This window comes from Esox lucius, chromosome 2 (assembly GCF_011004845.1).
Source record: "Esox lucius isolate fEsoLuc1 chromosome 2, fEsoLuc1.pri, whole genome shotgun sequence".
NCBI classification, from domain to species: Eukaryota; Metazoa; Chordata; class Actinopteri; order Esociformes; family Esocidae; genus Esox; species Esox lucius.
The window spans coordinates 29,964,472-29,981,542 of record NC_047570.1 but is presented as its reverse complement, the minus strand read 5'-3'; the positions used below and the strand labels follow the sequence as shown (position 1 = coordinate 29,981,542).

The 17,071-nt window shown below is 41.2% G+C and overlaps 2 protein-coding genes across 3 annotated transcripts; both read right to left on the bottom strand.

The window, feature by feature from the left end:
• Positions 1-1,723: 1,723 nt before the first annotated feature.
• Positions 1,724-10,582, bottom strand: LOC105014493 (major histocompatibility complex class I-related gene protein-like). Of its 2 annotated transcripts, none has more exons than XM_034287496.1 (2): positions 10,302-10,582; positions 1,724-2,959 (listed from the first exon to the last, which is right to left on the bottom strand). In XM_034287496.1, exons 1-2 carry the CDS (start codon positions 10,357-10,359, stop codon positions 1,956-1,958), a joined length of 1,062 nt encoding a protein of 353 aa, XP_034143387.1. In that variant the 5' UTR covers positions 10,360-10,582; the 3' UTR covers positions 1,724-1,955. The 2 variants fall into 2 exon arrangements, with proteins under 2 accessions (XP_034143387.1, XP_034143389.1); XM_034287498.1 differs by having other exon boundaries at positions 1,724-4,308; positions 10,302-10,354.
• Positions 10,583-13,610: 3,028 nt separating this feature from the next.
• On the bottom strand, positions 13,611-16,815 carry LOC105014501 (major histocompatibility complex class I-related gene protein). Its single transcript, XM_010876896.2, has 2 exons — positions 16,681-16,815; positions 13,611-16,432 (listed from the first exon to the last, which is right to left on the bottom strand). The coding sequence occupies exons 1-2, from the start codon at positions 16,736-16,738 to the stop codon at positions 15,459-15,461; spliced, it is 1,032 nt and encodes a 343-aa protein (XP_010875198.1). The 5' UTR covers positions 16,739-16,815; the 3' UTR covers positions 13,611-15,458.
• Positions 16,816-17,071: the final 256 nt, after the last annotated feature.

The following is a 17,071-nucleotide window of genomic DNA, read 5'->3' as shown; positions in this document are numbered from 1 at the left end:
TGAGAGGCGGTACTAAGCAGTGGGCGGGTATGATTGGTTATGGGAGGGGTCACAGAGTTCAGCAGGGTTACAGTAGAAGAAGAAGGAAGAAGCTGTTCCTGAACCTGCTGGTACGAGAACAAAGAGACCTGTACCACCTGCCTGATGGTAGGAGGGCAAACAGTTTGTGGCATCGGGGTGAAGGGTCTCTGATGAGGGCCGCTCGCAGTGAATGTCCACGATGGCTGGCAGCTGGCCACCAGTGATGTGCTGGGCGGTGTTCACCACCCGTTGTAGGGCCTTCCGGTCGGGCACAGAGCGTCACTGTGGCACAGTTGGTCAAAATGCTCTCGATTGTGCAGTGGTAGAAATTCACCAGGATCTCGGAAGACAAACGGATCTTCTCCGGCCTCCTCAAAAGGTACAGGCGCTGCTGTGCCTTTTTGACCAGGGTTGAGGTGTTGAGGGTCCTGGAGAGGTCCTCGGAGATGTGGACACCCAGGAATTTGAAGCTGGACACACACTCCACCTCAGTGCCATCGATGGGAACTGGGGTGTGACTTGTTAACAATATGCATCAAGAGCGTAGGACTGAGGTTCATATTAGAGCACATTTAATATGCTTGCAAAGTGTTCTTATTGTTGTGGTGGTGGCAAATGTATCTGCTTTAAAAAAATTGGGGGGGGGGGGGGGGGCATATACACCCTGTCCCCCCTGCTCCTACGCCCTCAATATGCATTAGAAAATGAGATTTACAGATTTTGCGCCAAAAAACTGCATTCATTTGCAGTGGGTTGGTTAGTGTGCATGTACAGGTGTGTTTGCTACTGTGTGTGAGGATGCATCTGTTCTTGAGCCTGACTGTGTGACCAGGTGTCCCAAATTTGTGGAAGTGCACAGCATTTTTATCACTCGTTTTGATTGGCTCTATCCAATAGCAGCAGCTTTGTCCCACATTTGGTTTGTTGGGACCTGGTCCCCCTACTGTGTGTTAATAAGAGAATACCATATTTAGAGTTTTGTCCCAACACTTGTCACAGTAGCGTTCTGCAGCATCGCTAATCAATTGTATCCTCGAAGCAGTGGTCGCCAGAACCGAAGAGACACTATTTGCAGCTCTCTGGGCAGAACTGCTGAGAAAGGATCTGGTTAGAAATGGCAGGTTATTAGGAAGAATTCTCAAAAATGTACACTGTACAAAATTATAAAAGCAACTCTTTTGTTTTTGCCCCCATTTATCATGAGATGAACTCCAAGGTCTAAGACTTTCGCTATGTACACAAAAGGCTTATTTCTCTCAAATATTGTTCACAAATCTGTCTAAATCTGAGTAAGTGAGCACTTCTCCTTTGCAGAGATAATCCATCCACCTCAAGGGTGTGGCATATCAACACTTAAGTATTTTAATGTTTTGTGATGCATACAACATTCACCTAGTCAAGACCATACACCTCCACAAGACAATGTCAGATTACTTTCCCTGCTACAGTGATAAACAAGTGAGAGCTTTTCATGTTTATTGTTGTTAACATTAACCAATGCATTCATTGATTGAGCAACATTGTATTGTAATAAACTTATTATGCTGGCAGGATTAACATGTGATACAGAACAGAGATTATGTTTAGCCTTTCCAATAACTAACAGAACTTTCACATGATCACATGGTTATCCATCAGCTTATGGTAATGCATATTCACTAATAGAATACAGATAGAAAAATAAAATAAAATCAGATAAAAACTGACAGTCACATGTATGTTTTGCATGTATTGTTGATAAACAGTGTTATGCCTTGGATTCAATGCCCTCTCTCCCTCAGTTAGAGTATGGATATATATATATATACCTGATCTTCAGTTCATCAAGGGGTAGGAAAAATAAACCACTAATATTTTGCCTATTTTGTGTCTGCAGTAGTAGTACAAAAATAGTAATAATATTTTGCTAGTCATCATTTTATATTAAATGAGGATTAATTCACAGAGATCTCGGAATATGAACTGACTTTCTCTTCCTCTTTTGTATCAACGGCGGTTCTCCATTTTACACAGCGATAAATGCCCAACAGCATAACAACGGACACCATCACCAGTGGAGCTGAGAGGATCGATAGGTGTACTCTCTCCACCTCAGAATTCCAACTGACATCCAGCTTGTTGTCCAGACTGAGGTGAGAGGCTGTACAGCTGTACTGGTGTCTCTCCATTAACTCCTTGGTACTGACCTCCAGACTCTTCCTCATCTGGTAGGTCCCATCTCCACTAGGTAGCACCTCCCCCCCTGTCAGCTCCTGTTCTGCCACTGGCTGACCGTCTCTCAGCAGGGTCAGGTTGATGTGGCGGGGGTAGAAGCCAAACGCCAGACAGGTCACTCTGTGCCCCTCAGAAACACGTTTCTTTATCAACCTGAGTCTGGGAGCAACTTTACGCATCACAACGTTCTTCTCTCTCTTCAGACATCTTTTCAGTGTTTGGATGCAAATTGGAAACCAAACATTCTGAAAAAGTATTTCATGTATATATGTTTGGATTTTCTCATCATGTCCTACTAGTAGATTTCCAGCATCATATGTAAAATGTGTGTTATTGTAATATATGGCATAGTCTGTATAAATGGAATTTAAATTATTCTTTGTCATGATCAGGGCTTGGTCACCGTTGTCTAACATCTCGCAGCCAGAAATACTTTGTTGAACTTGAAAACGTTCTGTAAAATTAAAGACTTGATTCAGTTCAGATGATCTCGCCTTCATATTGTTATACATATTTTCATATGCAGTGTATAGAATTCTGTTTTGAGCCACATCATCCTTAGTTTTGTCTGAGGTATGATATCCCTTGTAGACAGGCTGTTTAATTTTGGAGTCATAGTAACCCACTTGAACGTCATCCAACATCACCACAACTATAAATTCAGGAAAAGGCGTCTCTCCGATTATGTATGTTGCAAGAGCCCACAGAGAATGTGATCCAGAACCTGGAAAACGAGTGATATCATAGACAGATATGAACATTTAACTGTTAATAACAATCATTAACATTCACGCTACAATGAAAATAAATTACAAACTACTGGGAAATGCAACAATCTATATGAAACGTCAACGCATTTATTATTCAAACAGTGCTCTTGAGAGAAGTTATTGTTTTTAATACAGTTGTTAATATGTAAATACGTAATATGTAAAGTGTCAACTTAAGCAAAAGTTTTCAAATGTTTCAACCTAATACTATACAGGCTTATCTAATGAACAGACTACTGAGTGAGGATTAGCCTTATGTAGACCTTCCAAAATCACTGTTTGAATTGACCACTTGCTTTCTTGCGGCTAGATTATTATTATAGGATTTTCCATTCCAAGAACCCATCCAAACGCCTGATGTTGCTATGTTTTTTTGTTCATCACTGTTTTCATACCGGTGTGCTGATAGGAAAGAGCCAGTGCCATATGACATGAATCAAACAGACCTGAGGCGGAGTATGGGCGCGGTGGAGCTGGAGTGGAATTTATTTCATTTGCTTAGAGCACAAAGCGTAGATTCTTTCCTTGTTCTTTCAATATTTCTTGAATGCTTCTTCTCAGATAACTTACTTCAAATGGTAGCCTAGATAATTAAAGAAGTAGCTGTGTTTGCAAAAAATGCTTTTGAATGAATCATGCAAATATGGAGTGGGTATTGCATGTTTTTCAGCAGAGCGGGGAAATGAAAATTGACTGCCCGCACACTGAAAAAGTTCTATCAGCATTTGTTCATCCAATTAATTTTCTTTTATTCTGTTCAGTTTAAAATTATTAGTTTAGTTGTAGAACCAAATATTCTTTATCTGGATCAAGTTGCCTGCAGAGTGTAAAGCCTAAATATTTCAGTTTAATTTAATGTATCTTTTTTATGTTGACCCAAAAGGCAACATTTCCCAGAAAGCTTTGCTGCAAGAAATTTGTTTTAATATCTTCTGTTCTCCATGCACTCATTGATTTCTTAGTTTTATTATAAGAAGTCATTAATAATTGTTATTTTCATAACCTAATCCTAACCCTTCATGCGGTTGAATTAATTGCACCCTTGACAGAGATGCTTGGTTTAATTTATATAGTTTACTTGGTCTTGGTCTTTGTGTGTTGTGGGTGATAATACCTTACTTTCCAGTAGTTGGGTAGTCTCTCAGATCCAATTGGTAATATTTAAAACCCTGTTGCCGGCTCTAGGCTTTGGGCCCCCTTTCCTAGTGATGGGTTGTTTGTGAACAGTTTGTTCTTTTTGATGAATCACCATTCATGATTCATCTCAGTTGGATCTTCAGATCTTCGAATCTCGTTCAGGAATCTCGTTCAGGAATCTCGTTCAGGAAGGAACAATGAACGAAATGAATGGTGATCCATGGATCTTCGAATCTCGTAAGGTATTTGGTCTATTATCAATTAAATTAAAATAGTAGTACATTTTAAAAGTTATGATGATAGGATAAATATAATTACATTTAAAATTTACTTTTATTACTATTTTCTAGAGATACTACTTTCAATCTAAATTGTACCTTGATTTGGCCTCTTGATTTTAGGAACCGTAGTGTGTCTACGGTTCCTTCCTATTCCCATCTTTATAACGAGTGTAGCACGAAATGGGTTGAAGTATTCGTTCTATTTACTGAATAATTCACAAAGATCCAGTTCAGTCAAACTTCCTGCCACTAGCCTCTCCCATTTCATTATGGGTTTCCCAGCCATTTACAATTAAAACCAATCCTATTACAACTTAACAAGCATGCTTGCTGTGGGTCCCATGCATTTATATTATGGAAACAGTATGAATTACTTCAGCACACTAGAGGTGGAAGCTTGAAAGATGCCTTTAACCTTTTCACGCGTGAGTTTCAAATATGCCTTAACGGCCCCCCAGAGTGAGTTTTTTTGCGCGTGAGTTCAGCACTCACTCCAGAATTCCAGAATTTGATTGTGACGTCACAATACTTTTAATCTGCAGCTTCCCAAAAACACCACGCTGCTTACTAGTTATGCATCTAATTTTTTATTTAAATTATATAAACAAACTTCTACCGGTAGTAACTGTTAAAAATGTATTTTGAATAATTATGAACCAATCTTAAAAATGCTGTCCTATTTCTAAATATCGCGGCGAGAAAGATACTGAAACGCTTCTCTTGTATCAATAAAACATACGCAATCTATCAGGCAATAGGTGGTGTGTAAATTGTTTTACATAATTATTCAGAAGCTCTCAAAACATTATAAATTCCGATTCTTGCATTTAGTAATGGACAAATGCGATCAGTGAAAAGGTAGATTTTTGAAGATTAGGTTGAGCTTTTTTCTCAACAAAAGTAGTGCTGTAATACTGTTTTAGTTTGGGACATCGGTTCGCTACTAGATCTGCCAATTGAGCTATTGTGTGTGAACCCTACCAAAACAAACTGACTGGATTAACCCCACGTTAGCTACGTGCATTGAGTGGCGTTCAGACGGTTGACATGAACAGTCACTTTGCCAGGTAAGGAACACTAAATACATTGCATTGCAAGCTTCTCTTTTTGACTCGAATTCAAAGAGCTGCAAAAGCTGGTTTATGTGTAACTGTAGCTAGCTAGCAAACATCAGCTAACCGCTAGCTAACAAAGTGTGACCTGTAATGCAGTGCAGCTAAAATGTAGATCATAGTTTTCCCAGGATGGCAAATCTGTCCGAAAGACTGGCAAATTTAAATGACCATCAGGTCTTAGAGTTACTGACCTTTATTTATCTTTGGTTGATAAAAAGCATAGCAGCACCCTCAACAGGTAACGTAACTTGAAAGTTTATACACAATGACTTTAACCTGTTGTCAGCTCTTTCAGGAAATGGTTAAATGCTCTATAATAGTCGCTAATATAATTTGTTTTTTGCTATTATGTTTATTGTAGAAAATCTAACTGCTAGTGTTGGCTGCCTGTTGGTACGTAAGTAACACTTTTTTATGCTTGCTACCTGGTTAATATCATAGTGTGGTCTTGAAACAATTACAATCAGAAAATAAAGTTATAAACGCTGTTTGAGTTAAAAGTGAGTAAATAACAGCGCGGTCTGACCAGCCACTGTTACGTCACTCGTACCTAGGCGTTCTAATGATGTGTTCTAAACAATACGTTCTAATCACACCGGTGTGATCGTACGCTTCAGGGACCACTGAATCCAATGTGGTTGGATTGATTTCCTGCCTGTTGGGCCCTGTCCGGGGCCTCCCCCGGGTAGGGCCACAGTGTCACCGGACCCCCCATCTCAGTGAGGGATGTACTACTAACTTTTCTCAGTTTCCTACAGTTTTTAATTTTAGAAGATGAGGTCCTGGTCCACACCTGCGGATTTCCTGGTTTGGGGGGCCCGTTGCTGTCCCTGTCCTTGTCCACCTGGTCATACTTCTGACCTAGTCTAAAATCAAATAGACTCTGGATTTAGCCCAGAGAAATGTATTTATTATTCCAACTGGACTCTTAACATCTCACCCGGCACAGCCAGAAGAGGACTGGTCACCCCTCTGAGCCTGGGTCCTCTCTAGGTTTCTTCCTAAAATTCTACCTTCTTAGGGAGTTTTTCCTAGCCACTGAAATTCAACACTACTGTTGTTCGCCCCTTGGGGTTTAAGGCCGGGTCGGTAAAGCACTTTGTGACAACTGCTGTTGTAAAAAGGGCTTTATAAATAAATCCGACCGACCGACCGACCGACCGACCGACCGACCGACCGACCGACCGACCGACCGACCGACCGACCGACCGACCGACCGACCGACCGACCGACCGACCGACCGACCGACCGACCGACCGACCGACCGCACCGGTGTGATCCTACGTGTCAAATGGTTAAGCATTCCAACAACCACATCTCTATCAATAACAAACACACTCATGGGTGGGTATCATTCACATATATGTATAAAGGCATGCTAGGATATATGCAAATTAGGCTTTATGTAATCAACTCAGTGCAGAGAGTACCGCTCAGTGAGTGATAAGTGAAGACAGTTCACCTTCTCTCACATACTCTGGCCTGTGCTTTGAGCATTGGCAGAATAATATAACTAGCAGCAGCCACATTCATACCCACAAGTACCTAAAGGATGTGACAGCTAAAGACCCAAAGATACAGTGACCAGACACACTCCACCTCAGCTAGGTACTTTTTTTTAAAAATAAACAGCAACTAAAAAAAGCATTCCATTCTAATCATTTGATGTAATAAGCCAGTAAGCCCCAAGTGTGACAATACAAAAACATTTCCACCTTGAAAAATAATACTATTAATTACCATTGCAAACATATTTTATTAAGTTCAATGCACACGTTTGAATGCAACAGTCAGTCTTGTATGGTCACATACAGTTATGATCACTGTCATCTAACAGCAAGGAACAAAGAACCATGGCTGCAAAGAACTGTGATTCTTACCAGAAGATAATCTGAAACATAACCTATGGTTCAAATTTTAGAAGGTGGATTTTAACGAATTAGCCAACATAATTGTTGTAAAGAACCTGCTGGAGCAGTTTTGAAAGCCAGTGAACTGAAAAAGCATGTGCAAACAAGGTAAATGCTAGCTATTTGCTCTCAATTACTGATGTTTCTGGGCCTTCTAGAAGGCCAAATGCCTTATTTGCCTCTTCCAAAACAGTTGCTAGTCAATTGCTAGTAAATTGTCTGTAATTGCTAACCTGTCATTCCAAGATGATAATCAATAATGGCATCTGGTCATTACTGAGTTCCCAGAAGAAAAAGTTACCTAGACCTGACCTAATTTACTAATAGATTTCTGCTAATTCAGATAAAGATGTAAAGGTTGGTATGGATAGTTGCTTAGACGTGATGCCAGCCAGACTGTGAATTCGTATTGACAGGACTCATCTAACAAACCAGTAGACATGACCAGTTCCTGCTAATAAGGTATAATAGCCTCCTTCTGACCCCCTCAGAGCTGAGCGAAGTAATAATTGACTGTGAGACCCAACTTTTTGGGGGTAGGTGTCATGCCCGGCCACCTGTCTGTTCTCGCCAGCCTCACTCCCAGGTGTTCCCGGTTCTCTTGACTACCCATTGTGTATTTAACCCCTCCTTTGCTCTGTGCCAGTTCTGCTCACCTCCCTGTGTACTGACCTCACGCCCGCCCCGACTACATTCCAGTCTGCCGTCTGCCTGCCTGATTTACAGATAGACCTGTTACCGACCTACTGCCTGTCCCCGACCAAGAGTCTGCTTTTCGTCTGTCTGTACTTAATTATTCCTGATCCGTGTACCGTATCTGTGCCTGCCTCCAACCTGCTCTAGTCTATCCCTGATTAAAACTTGTTGCACCGATACCAGACCGAGTCTGTGTCTGCTTTCGGGTCTAGCGCCAGAGCCATTGCAGTAGGGGCACATTCTGGTGTTTTAATTCAATTAAGGTAAGGGTTGTGTATGGGGTTAATACTCTAACCCAGACCTGGGCAAACACCGGCCTGCGGGCCACATCCGGCCCGTTGTACGTCCCTGTCCGGCCCGCGTGAGGCCAATCATAAATGAAAGGGATGCACCGACATTTTGGTTTTCGTCCTTCGGAAATGTTATTTTGAAAAGTGTTACGTTTGTATTACTGACGTATATGCGTGCGTGAGCTGAGAGTGAAGGTGAACAGCGACAAGTGACGCTAGCTAGGTTACCCTCAAGATGTCGGCTCACGCTAAGAAAAGAAAAGTTGATAACGAATGCCGTGTTTTCAACAAGACATGGACTGCCAAGTATTTCTTTACAGAAATTAAAGTTAAAGCCGTTTGACCAAGCATGAGGATAAATACAGAAATGTGTCTGTTGAAGAGCGCGCATGGGAGCCTGATGCGTTGCTAGCAAAACTGCAAACCCAACAAGGACTTTTTACGAAACTGCACACCCCCAGAGATGCAGCCGTCAGGACAAGTTATGTAATTTCTCACAAAATCGCCAGAAAAAGTAAGGAGTTTTCTGATGGAGAGTTTATTAAGGAGTGCTTATTGGACTCTGTTGCGTTGTTGTGCCCAGAGAAAAAGGGTGCATTTTAGAACGTGTCACTCTCCTGACGCACTGTAACGAGGCGGGTTGAGGACATTGCTGGAAACTTGGAGCTTCAACTGAAGAACAGAGCGGACAACTTTGACTATTTTTCTCTGGCTTTGGATGAGAGCTGCGATGTACGTGACACCACCCAGCTACTCATCTTCTTATGTGGGATAACTGCAGACTTTCAAATCTCTGAGGAGTTGGCAGCCATGCAGTCAATGAAAGGGACAACCACTGGTAATGACTTGTTCACAGAGGTAAATGCATGTTTGGACATGTTAGGACTGAAATGGGACAAGCTGGCGGGTGTGACAACAGACGGTTGTCCAAATCTGACTGGGATAAATGTTGGACTTTTAAAGAGAATGCAGGATAAAGTGACAGAAATGAACCCTTTGCAGAAATTGACATTTTTGCATTGTATTATACATCAGGAAGTGCTATGTAAGACAGTGTTAAAAATGAACCATGTTGTTGATGCTGTAACTAAAACATTAACTTCATCCGAGCAAAGTTCAGGTCAGTCTCACTTCAGGTCAGTCTCACTGGAGGACTTTTACTCCTCCCTCCCTAGGATCTACCTATGTATGTGAACAGACATTCTCAGTGATGAAATTCAACAAATCCAAACACAGATCCTCAATCACTGATGACCACCTCTCAGCTGTCCTTCGCATAGCCACCTCAGACATTCAGCCAGATTTCAGTGCCCTTTTTCAAGCCCAGAACAGACTGGATTATTCTCACTGAAGAGGTAAAATGAGGTGGAAAACAATAAAATGTATTGTTTGTTGTATTGCTGTATTTGACTGAGCTTCTAAGTTATTTTGCCATTCGGTCAAGTAATCACACCACTGGCAGACTATCTATGACATCCCAAAAATGTGCACGTAGTAACTTTAACAGAAACATACAGTTTCAGGAATGTACAGGAGTTGTTACAGCTTGTCCAAAACCCCTGACATGGGTTCCTGTTCACCCCCTGGATAACTAGTAATTTTGTGTTTAATTTAAATAAAGGTCCCAATTATCAACAGCAGGTAGGACCTTTTAGTGTAATTTGGTGGTTTTGTCCCCAAAAGTATGTCACTAAACAAATAACATAGAGAAACAACCTACAATGAATGAGAAGCACTAGATTATTTACGTGTTCAGCAACTTATTGCTTGACAAAATCATTCGTGTCTAAGAATTGAGCAGATAGAAATTGTATTTTCTGTGTAATTTAAGAAATAAAAGAGTTAGGGATAAATTATCCTGTCTTACCTGCATAAACAATGTTGTGAATGTAAAGAAAAAACAAAAAAGCATGCAGTCGTCCCATGGTTTCTAATAGGGGTGTGCAAAGCAGCCAGTATTTGTATCTGTATTTGTATTTGTTAAGGGGGAAAAAGTATTTGTATTCGAGTAAAATTCAAAATAGGCGTAAAAAATCAGTTTTTTTGCGTTAGGCCTGGTTCACCCGATTGCAGCGTAATGAAATAATATCCCGATCAAACTCCGCTTCCTGAAAGTTATAAATTGCCTTTGGAACCAAGTTAAGGTACAAAAATCTATTAAACAAAATTGTGACGCAGTTAAGTTTTTTCGCTCTCTGTTGCTGTGTGGAGAATGGAGATGTGTGGTGCAGCCTGTGTCAGTTACCGCTTTTATTCTTTTCCTTTCCCCCGACTGAACGTCACTCACTCACTCATCCGGGCATGTACTGCGGTCTCATGAGGAAACGCAGCTTCTTGATATAACGGTTTTCTTGTTCCCGAATACAAACAAAAGTATTTGTTTGAAATAAGTATTTGTAAAAACCACGTTGTTTGTGCCTTTTCGAATACCGTATTCGGGTTCGGCTCCACCCCTAGTTTCTAAACTGTTTGTTACTTCTCCAGTGGTCCTGTGTAACAAATTTTCTGAGCAGTCAAATTAGTGTGACAGCCTGTTGTTGGTCAAAAACAAAGTAGGCAACTTTAACGTGGTTGAACAGGTAAAACAAAAGGATAAAGGGCAGCAAGTTAGGGTGGAATGAGGAAGAGTGGGTCAGTGCCAAACTCAAAATAACTCCACATTCTTTGTGTATCTAATGCAGTCATTCATTCAGATATTTTTCAAAGATTTTTGTCTTTCCAATTTGACCCCCCTTTTCTCCCAATTACACTATATGACCTTATGCTGCCACTATAACAGTCCTGTAGAGTCAGGAGTGTCATAGATCGCCACAGGCTTCCTACGAAACCAGCCAGTCACAGATGGTCTGTTATTTTACACCCTCTTAAGCAGGAAGTCAGTATGCCATAGCAACGCAGTTACACTTGCGAGGCAAGTGCGTAGACCACTGCGCCACTCTGGAGGCCCTTCACAGATATATTAACCCCATTTTTCTGCAGCGCTGAGTCATCTGGCTCTGCCCTTTGCTGGAACCCCAGGCATTGCATGCCGTGACCTCTATTCAAACACCTAGACACAATGATGTAGCTGTGCTGCAATGCAGTGACTTGAACACAATTAAACTGGAAATGAGGACAAAAAAGCAAGAATTAACTTTTTCAATGCCAGTGGATTAAAAACAATCTCAATCGGGCACCGTAACTCTCCTACCAACACAACTGAGTTTTACTGACTGTCAATTAAACTGTTGCATGCAATCAAGCTGAGCTCTCCCTATCCCGTCCAAAAAAACACATACACTAAAATATGACAGAACTTTTTAACTGTGACACATTAAATTAATATGGTAATAGCTGCTGTTTTGGGAGTAGTTTTTCAGGGAGAGGGGGTGTATCGATTGTAAAATAAGGGAGCCTGATGAAACAAGACCCTGCTCTACTATTTTAAAAATGTATACCAAAAAATATTCAACGTCATTATGTACAGTGGGGAGAACACGTATTTGATACACTGCCGATTTGGCAGGTTTTCCTACTTACAAAGCATGTAGAGGTCTGTCATTTTTACACTTCAACTGTGAGAGATGGAATCTAAAACAAAAATCCAGAAAATCACACTGTATGATTTTTATTGCATGACATAAGTATTTGATCACCTACCAACCAGTAAGAATTCCGGCTCTCACAGACCTGTTTGTTTTTCTTTAAGAAGCCCCCCTGTTCTCCACTCATTACCTATATTAACTGCACCTGTTTGAACTGCTTACCTGTATAAAAGACACCTGTCCACACACTCAATCAAACAGACTCCAACCTCTCCACAATGGCCAAGACCAGAGAGCTGTGTAAGGACATCAGGGTTAAAATTGTATACCTGCACAAGGCTGGGATGGGCTACAGGACAATAGGCAAGCAGTTTGGTGAGAAGGCAACAACTGTTGGCACAATTATTATAAAATGGAAGAAGTTCAAGGTGATGGTCAATCTCCCTTGGTCTGGGGCTCCATGCAAGATCTCACCTTGTGGGGCATCAATCATGAGCAAGGCGAGGGATCAGCCCAGAACTACACGGCAGGACCTGGTCAATGACCTGAAGAGAGCTGGGACCACAGTCTCTAAGAAAACCATTAGTAACACACTACGCCGTCATGGATTAAAATCCTGCAGCGCACGCAATGTACCCCTGCTCAAGCCAGTGCATGTCCAGGCCCATCTGATGTTTTCCAATGACCATCTGGATGATCCAGAGGAGGAATGGAATGTGGTCTGAGGAGACAAAAATAGAGCTTTTTGGTCTAAACTCCACTCACCGTGTTTGGAGGAAGAAGAAGGATGAGTACAACCCCAAGAACACCATCCAAACCGTGAAGCATGGAGGTGGAAACATCATTCTTTGGGGATGCTTTTCTGCAAAGGGGGCAGGACGACTGCACCATATTGAGGTGAGGATGGATGGGGCCATGTATCGCGAGATCTTGGCCAACAACCTCCTTCCCTCAGTAAGAGCATTGAAGATGGGTCTTGGCTGGGTCTTCCAGCATGACAACGACCCGAAACACAGCCAGGGCAACTAAAGAGTGGCTCCGTAAGAAGCATCTCAAGGTCCTGGAGTGGCCTAGCCAGTCTCCAGACCTGAACCCAATAGAAAATCTTTGGAGGGAGCTGATCGTCCGTATTGCCCAGCGACTGCCCCGAAACCTGAAGGATCTGGAGAAGGTCTATATGGAGGAGTGGGCCAAAATCCCTGCTGCAGTGTGTGCCAACCTGGTCAAGAACTACAGGAAACGTATGATCTATGAAATTGCAAACAAAGGTTTCTTTACCAAATATTAAGTTCTGCTTTCTGATGTATCAAATACTTATGTCATGCAATAAAATGCTAATTAATAACTCAAAAATCATACAATGTGTTTTCTGGATTTTTTAGATTCTGTCACTCACAGTTGAAGAGTACCTTTGATAAAAATGACAGTTCTCTACATGCTTTGTGTGTGGGGAAACCTGCAAAATCGGCAGTGTATCAAATACTTGTTCTACCCACTGTAACAGGTTATGTGTAATTACAAAACAGTATTTCTCTATGGTAGTGAGTCACACTAAAGATTGGGAGGCACCCCTGGAAAGGCAAGACTCTCATCTTTCAGCAGACACCCTGGTTACCCAGATAGAGTATACCGTTCTCATATCAGACAGAATTTTATTTAGTAAGAGAAATACCCCAGACATGGGGTGCTCACATTCAAAGGCAAAAAATCTACCAATGGGGTGAGAACATTTGGCTTTTAACAAGACAGAAAACTCTGAAAACAAGCTAATGTGGCAAATGTGAACAAGACTGGTATTTTTCTTGTCAGTTTTTGAGCATCTTATTGTCTCGTGGTAGGATGAAGGAGTCTGAGTTATCAGACAATGTTATCGTAATACAAATGGGCTTCATTCATATTGCCTAAAGGACAAACATGCTTAGACAACAAGATAGTATTTAACATAAACACAGACAGGGCTTGCAAAGCCTAATGGCAAAACCACACCAGGGCCGACTTGAAGATAGGCCATCATAACACCTTCAAAGTGCTTTCTAAGAGGTTTCCACAACAACACTGTAGCAGTAGCAGATATTTTGATGGCTTTCACTTTCCCAATAGTGAAACTCGCTGAAGACAGACTGAAAAGCATTTAATGTTCCAAGTAATGAAAGGTCTAATACAGTAAATGCCAAGGAAGTCAGGGTCATGCAAAAGCAAAAAAATCTAAAAAGCTTTTAGTCGTTATGCAATGGAAAATCTATACCTTTATAAGCAGATATTTCTTCTAGACAACTGGTCTTTGAACTGGCCTTGAAGGTGGTAGAATAAATTTTTGAAGAGACTAAAATATTTTACTCTTCGTACAATTTGACGGGTGTTGCACTTACCGTGCTTCTTTATTCAGTTATTTTGAGAACTTGGCAGTATTTCCAACTAAACTTACAACAGCAGACTGAAACATGTGTAACCCTGTCAGCCGAAGACCTCCAGTTTTTTCACCGGTGGGATCATTTAAGAAACAGCGTCTGCCTGATTAGTTAATTTCTGCACAAACGGTCAGAAACTGTCTCAGGAAAGCTCATTGCGTGCTCCCTAAGGTCTTGACCTGACTGCACATGGCGCGAAAACCGACTCCAGTGGGCTAATGCTCCCTCTCAACAGGACTGCTGAAGGGGTCTGCTCTTTACAGATGAATCCTGGTTATACCTTCATCCAGACTGATGGCAGACAGCATTTATGGTGTTGTACGGTTGAGTGGTTTGCTGATTCAGGGTGATTCACTGTGACGGTGGGGTTATGGTATAAATGGGCATAACGTTGGAACAACAAACCAAAGAGCATGTTTGGGATGCTCAGGATTGACGTGTACAACAACGTGTTTCTATTTCTGACAATATTGACCAACTTGGCACAGCCACTTAGAGGAGAGCTTGTAAGACAACATCCTACAGACGTTAATCAGCAGCTCGATCATCTCTATGCAAAGGAGATGAGTGGCTCTGCTTGAGGCAAATGTTGGACACACCACACGCTGACTGGATTTCTAATCTGATTTACAAAAAATTTTTCAAGGTATCTCTGGCCAACTGATGGATACACTATATCTGTTTTCCCAGTGAAAACCCTAGATTATGGCATAATGCTTTCATATATATGTACTGTAACTTTGTACTGTACTGTAATCTTTGTAATTGTTGCATTATTATGTATATTTTTTGGTTTATTGTACTGTATGTCAATGCAAATCTGTCCAACTGGGCAAATATGTGTAATTGTCAACAGTCTCTGCAACTTCATCTTTCATAATATCTTTACATAGTTGAGATGTATAGACATTGACCAACAGTAACATCATTTTTTTAACTTTTGTGTCTGTATTAACAATTCAATAAGAATAGTGCCTGCAGTCATCTTTTCATTGTGAATTAAGTTGAATTGACAGAGTTGCTTGGAAGTCTCAAAATATTTTTAAGGTCTCAGAATCTGAATAGAGGCTAATTTCTTCTGGCACTTTTGCATCAACGTTTGCAAGTTGTGAAATTGTCTGTGAGGCGGTGTCTCCTTCTTGCCAAGCAAATGGAAATGCCCAGCAGAATAACAATCAGAACTATCACCAGTAAAGCTGAGAGGATCGATAGGTGTACTCTCTCTGCCCCAGACTTCCAACTGACATCCAGCTTGTTGTCCAGACTGAGGTGGGAGGCTGTACAGCTATATTGGTGTCTCTCCATTAACTCCTTGGTACTGACCTCCAGACTCTTCCTCATCTGGTAGGTCCCGTCTCCACTAGGCAGCACCTCCCCCCCTGTCAGCTCCTGTTCTGCCACTGGCTGACCGTCTCTCAGCAGGGTCAGGTTGATGTGGCGGGGGTAGAAGCCAAACGCCAGACATGTCACTCTGAGCCCTCCAGAAACGTCTTTCTTTATCAACCTGAGTCTGGGAGCAACTTTACGCATCACAACGTTCTTCTCTCTCTTCAGCCATGCCTTAAGTGATTTAATGCAGAGTGGAAGGTATACATTTTCAACTAGTGATCTTTCCACTGCTTGCCTTATCCCATCCCATCCTAGAAGTAGTTTCCCAGGATCATATGTATAATGGGTAATGTTGTAAAATATCGCATGGTCTACAGAAATGGCATTGAAAATGTCCTTCATCATGATCAGGGCCGGGTCACCATTGTCCAACATCTCACAGCCACCCATGCTTTGTTGAACTTGAATACCTTCGGTGTGATTAAAGCGGCGCTTATAGTCATATGATCTCTCTTTCATTCTGTGGTATATATCTTCAAATAAATAAGTTCTGTCCGGAATTTCATTGCTATTTATTTTGTGTGTTGTGTTATGTCCCCTGTAGACAGTGTGTTTATCATTGGAGTCATAGTAAATCACTTGAACGTCATCCAACATCTCTACAATCGTATACTCAGGGAATGAAGTCTCTCCAATGATGTATGTTGCAAAAGCCCACAGTGAATGTGATCCAGAACCTGAGAATGGATTGATGTTATACACAGTTCCATTATAATCAAATCCACCTTATAATGTAAATCATTTTGCCATTACACTCAAACAGGCTGAAATCCCAGGCATTTTATTCAAAGAGCTTAATCATCACAAAACCATGTCAGTGCTATTTTGACCTTACAGTACAGTGCTCTCCTGAAAAATATAATACAATTTGGCCGTACAACAAAAAAAAAATTGGGTTTTAGAGAAAATAAGTATTCAGTCTTACCTGTGTTGACAATGGTGCAAAAAAAAAGTTGTAACAAAAAAACATCCAGTTTGCCCATGACTGTGAAAGCGCTCACTACTTCTCCGATCACCTTGAGTATCAGCAACAGGTAAACTACTCCATGTAGTTAAACCAGTCAAAACACGTAGAGCAGTGAATTCAATCTGATAAACAGAGTGGAATGAGGAAGAAAGTGTGCTTTAGCTTTGGTGACAGAAAGAGGAACCAACTTCAAAATCTGTAATCTGGAAACTCCAGTCTGATCAGTGGCAGCCAGCAGATCTTGATGGAACTGGATTTTGAACTGTTTTAGATGAATAACAAATAGTACATTTAATTAATATAACTAATTAATATATAATGTTTTTTTATTTTATTTCACTACAAGTAT

Coding starts and splice junctions, on each gene's coding strand:
- LOC105014493 (XM_034287496.1), bottom strand. CDS start 10,359: ATGGGACGACTGCATGCTTTTTTGTTTTTTCTTTACATTCACAACATT. Junction 2,960..10,301: donor TCACAACATTGTTTATGCAG/GTAAGACAGGAT, acceptor CTCGTTTTCCAG/GTTCTGGATCACATTCTCTG.
- LOC105014501 (XM_010876896.2), bottom strand. CDS start 16,738: ATGGGCAAACTGGATGTTTTTTTGTTACAACTTTTTTTTTGCACCATT. Junction 16,433..16,680: donor TTGCACCATTGTCAACACAG/GTAAGACTGAAT, acceptor ATCCATTCTCAG/GTTCTGGATCACATTCACTG.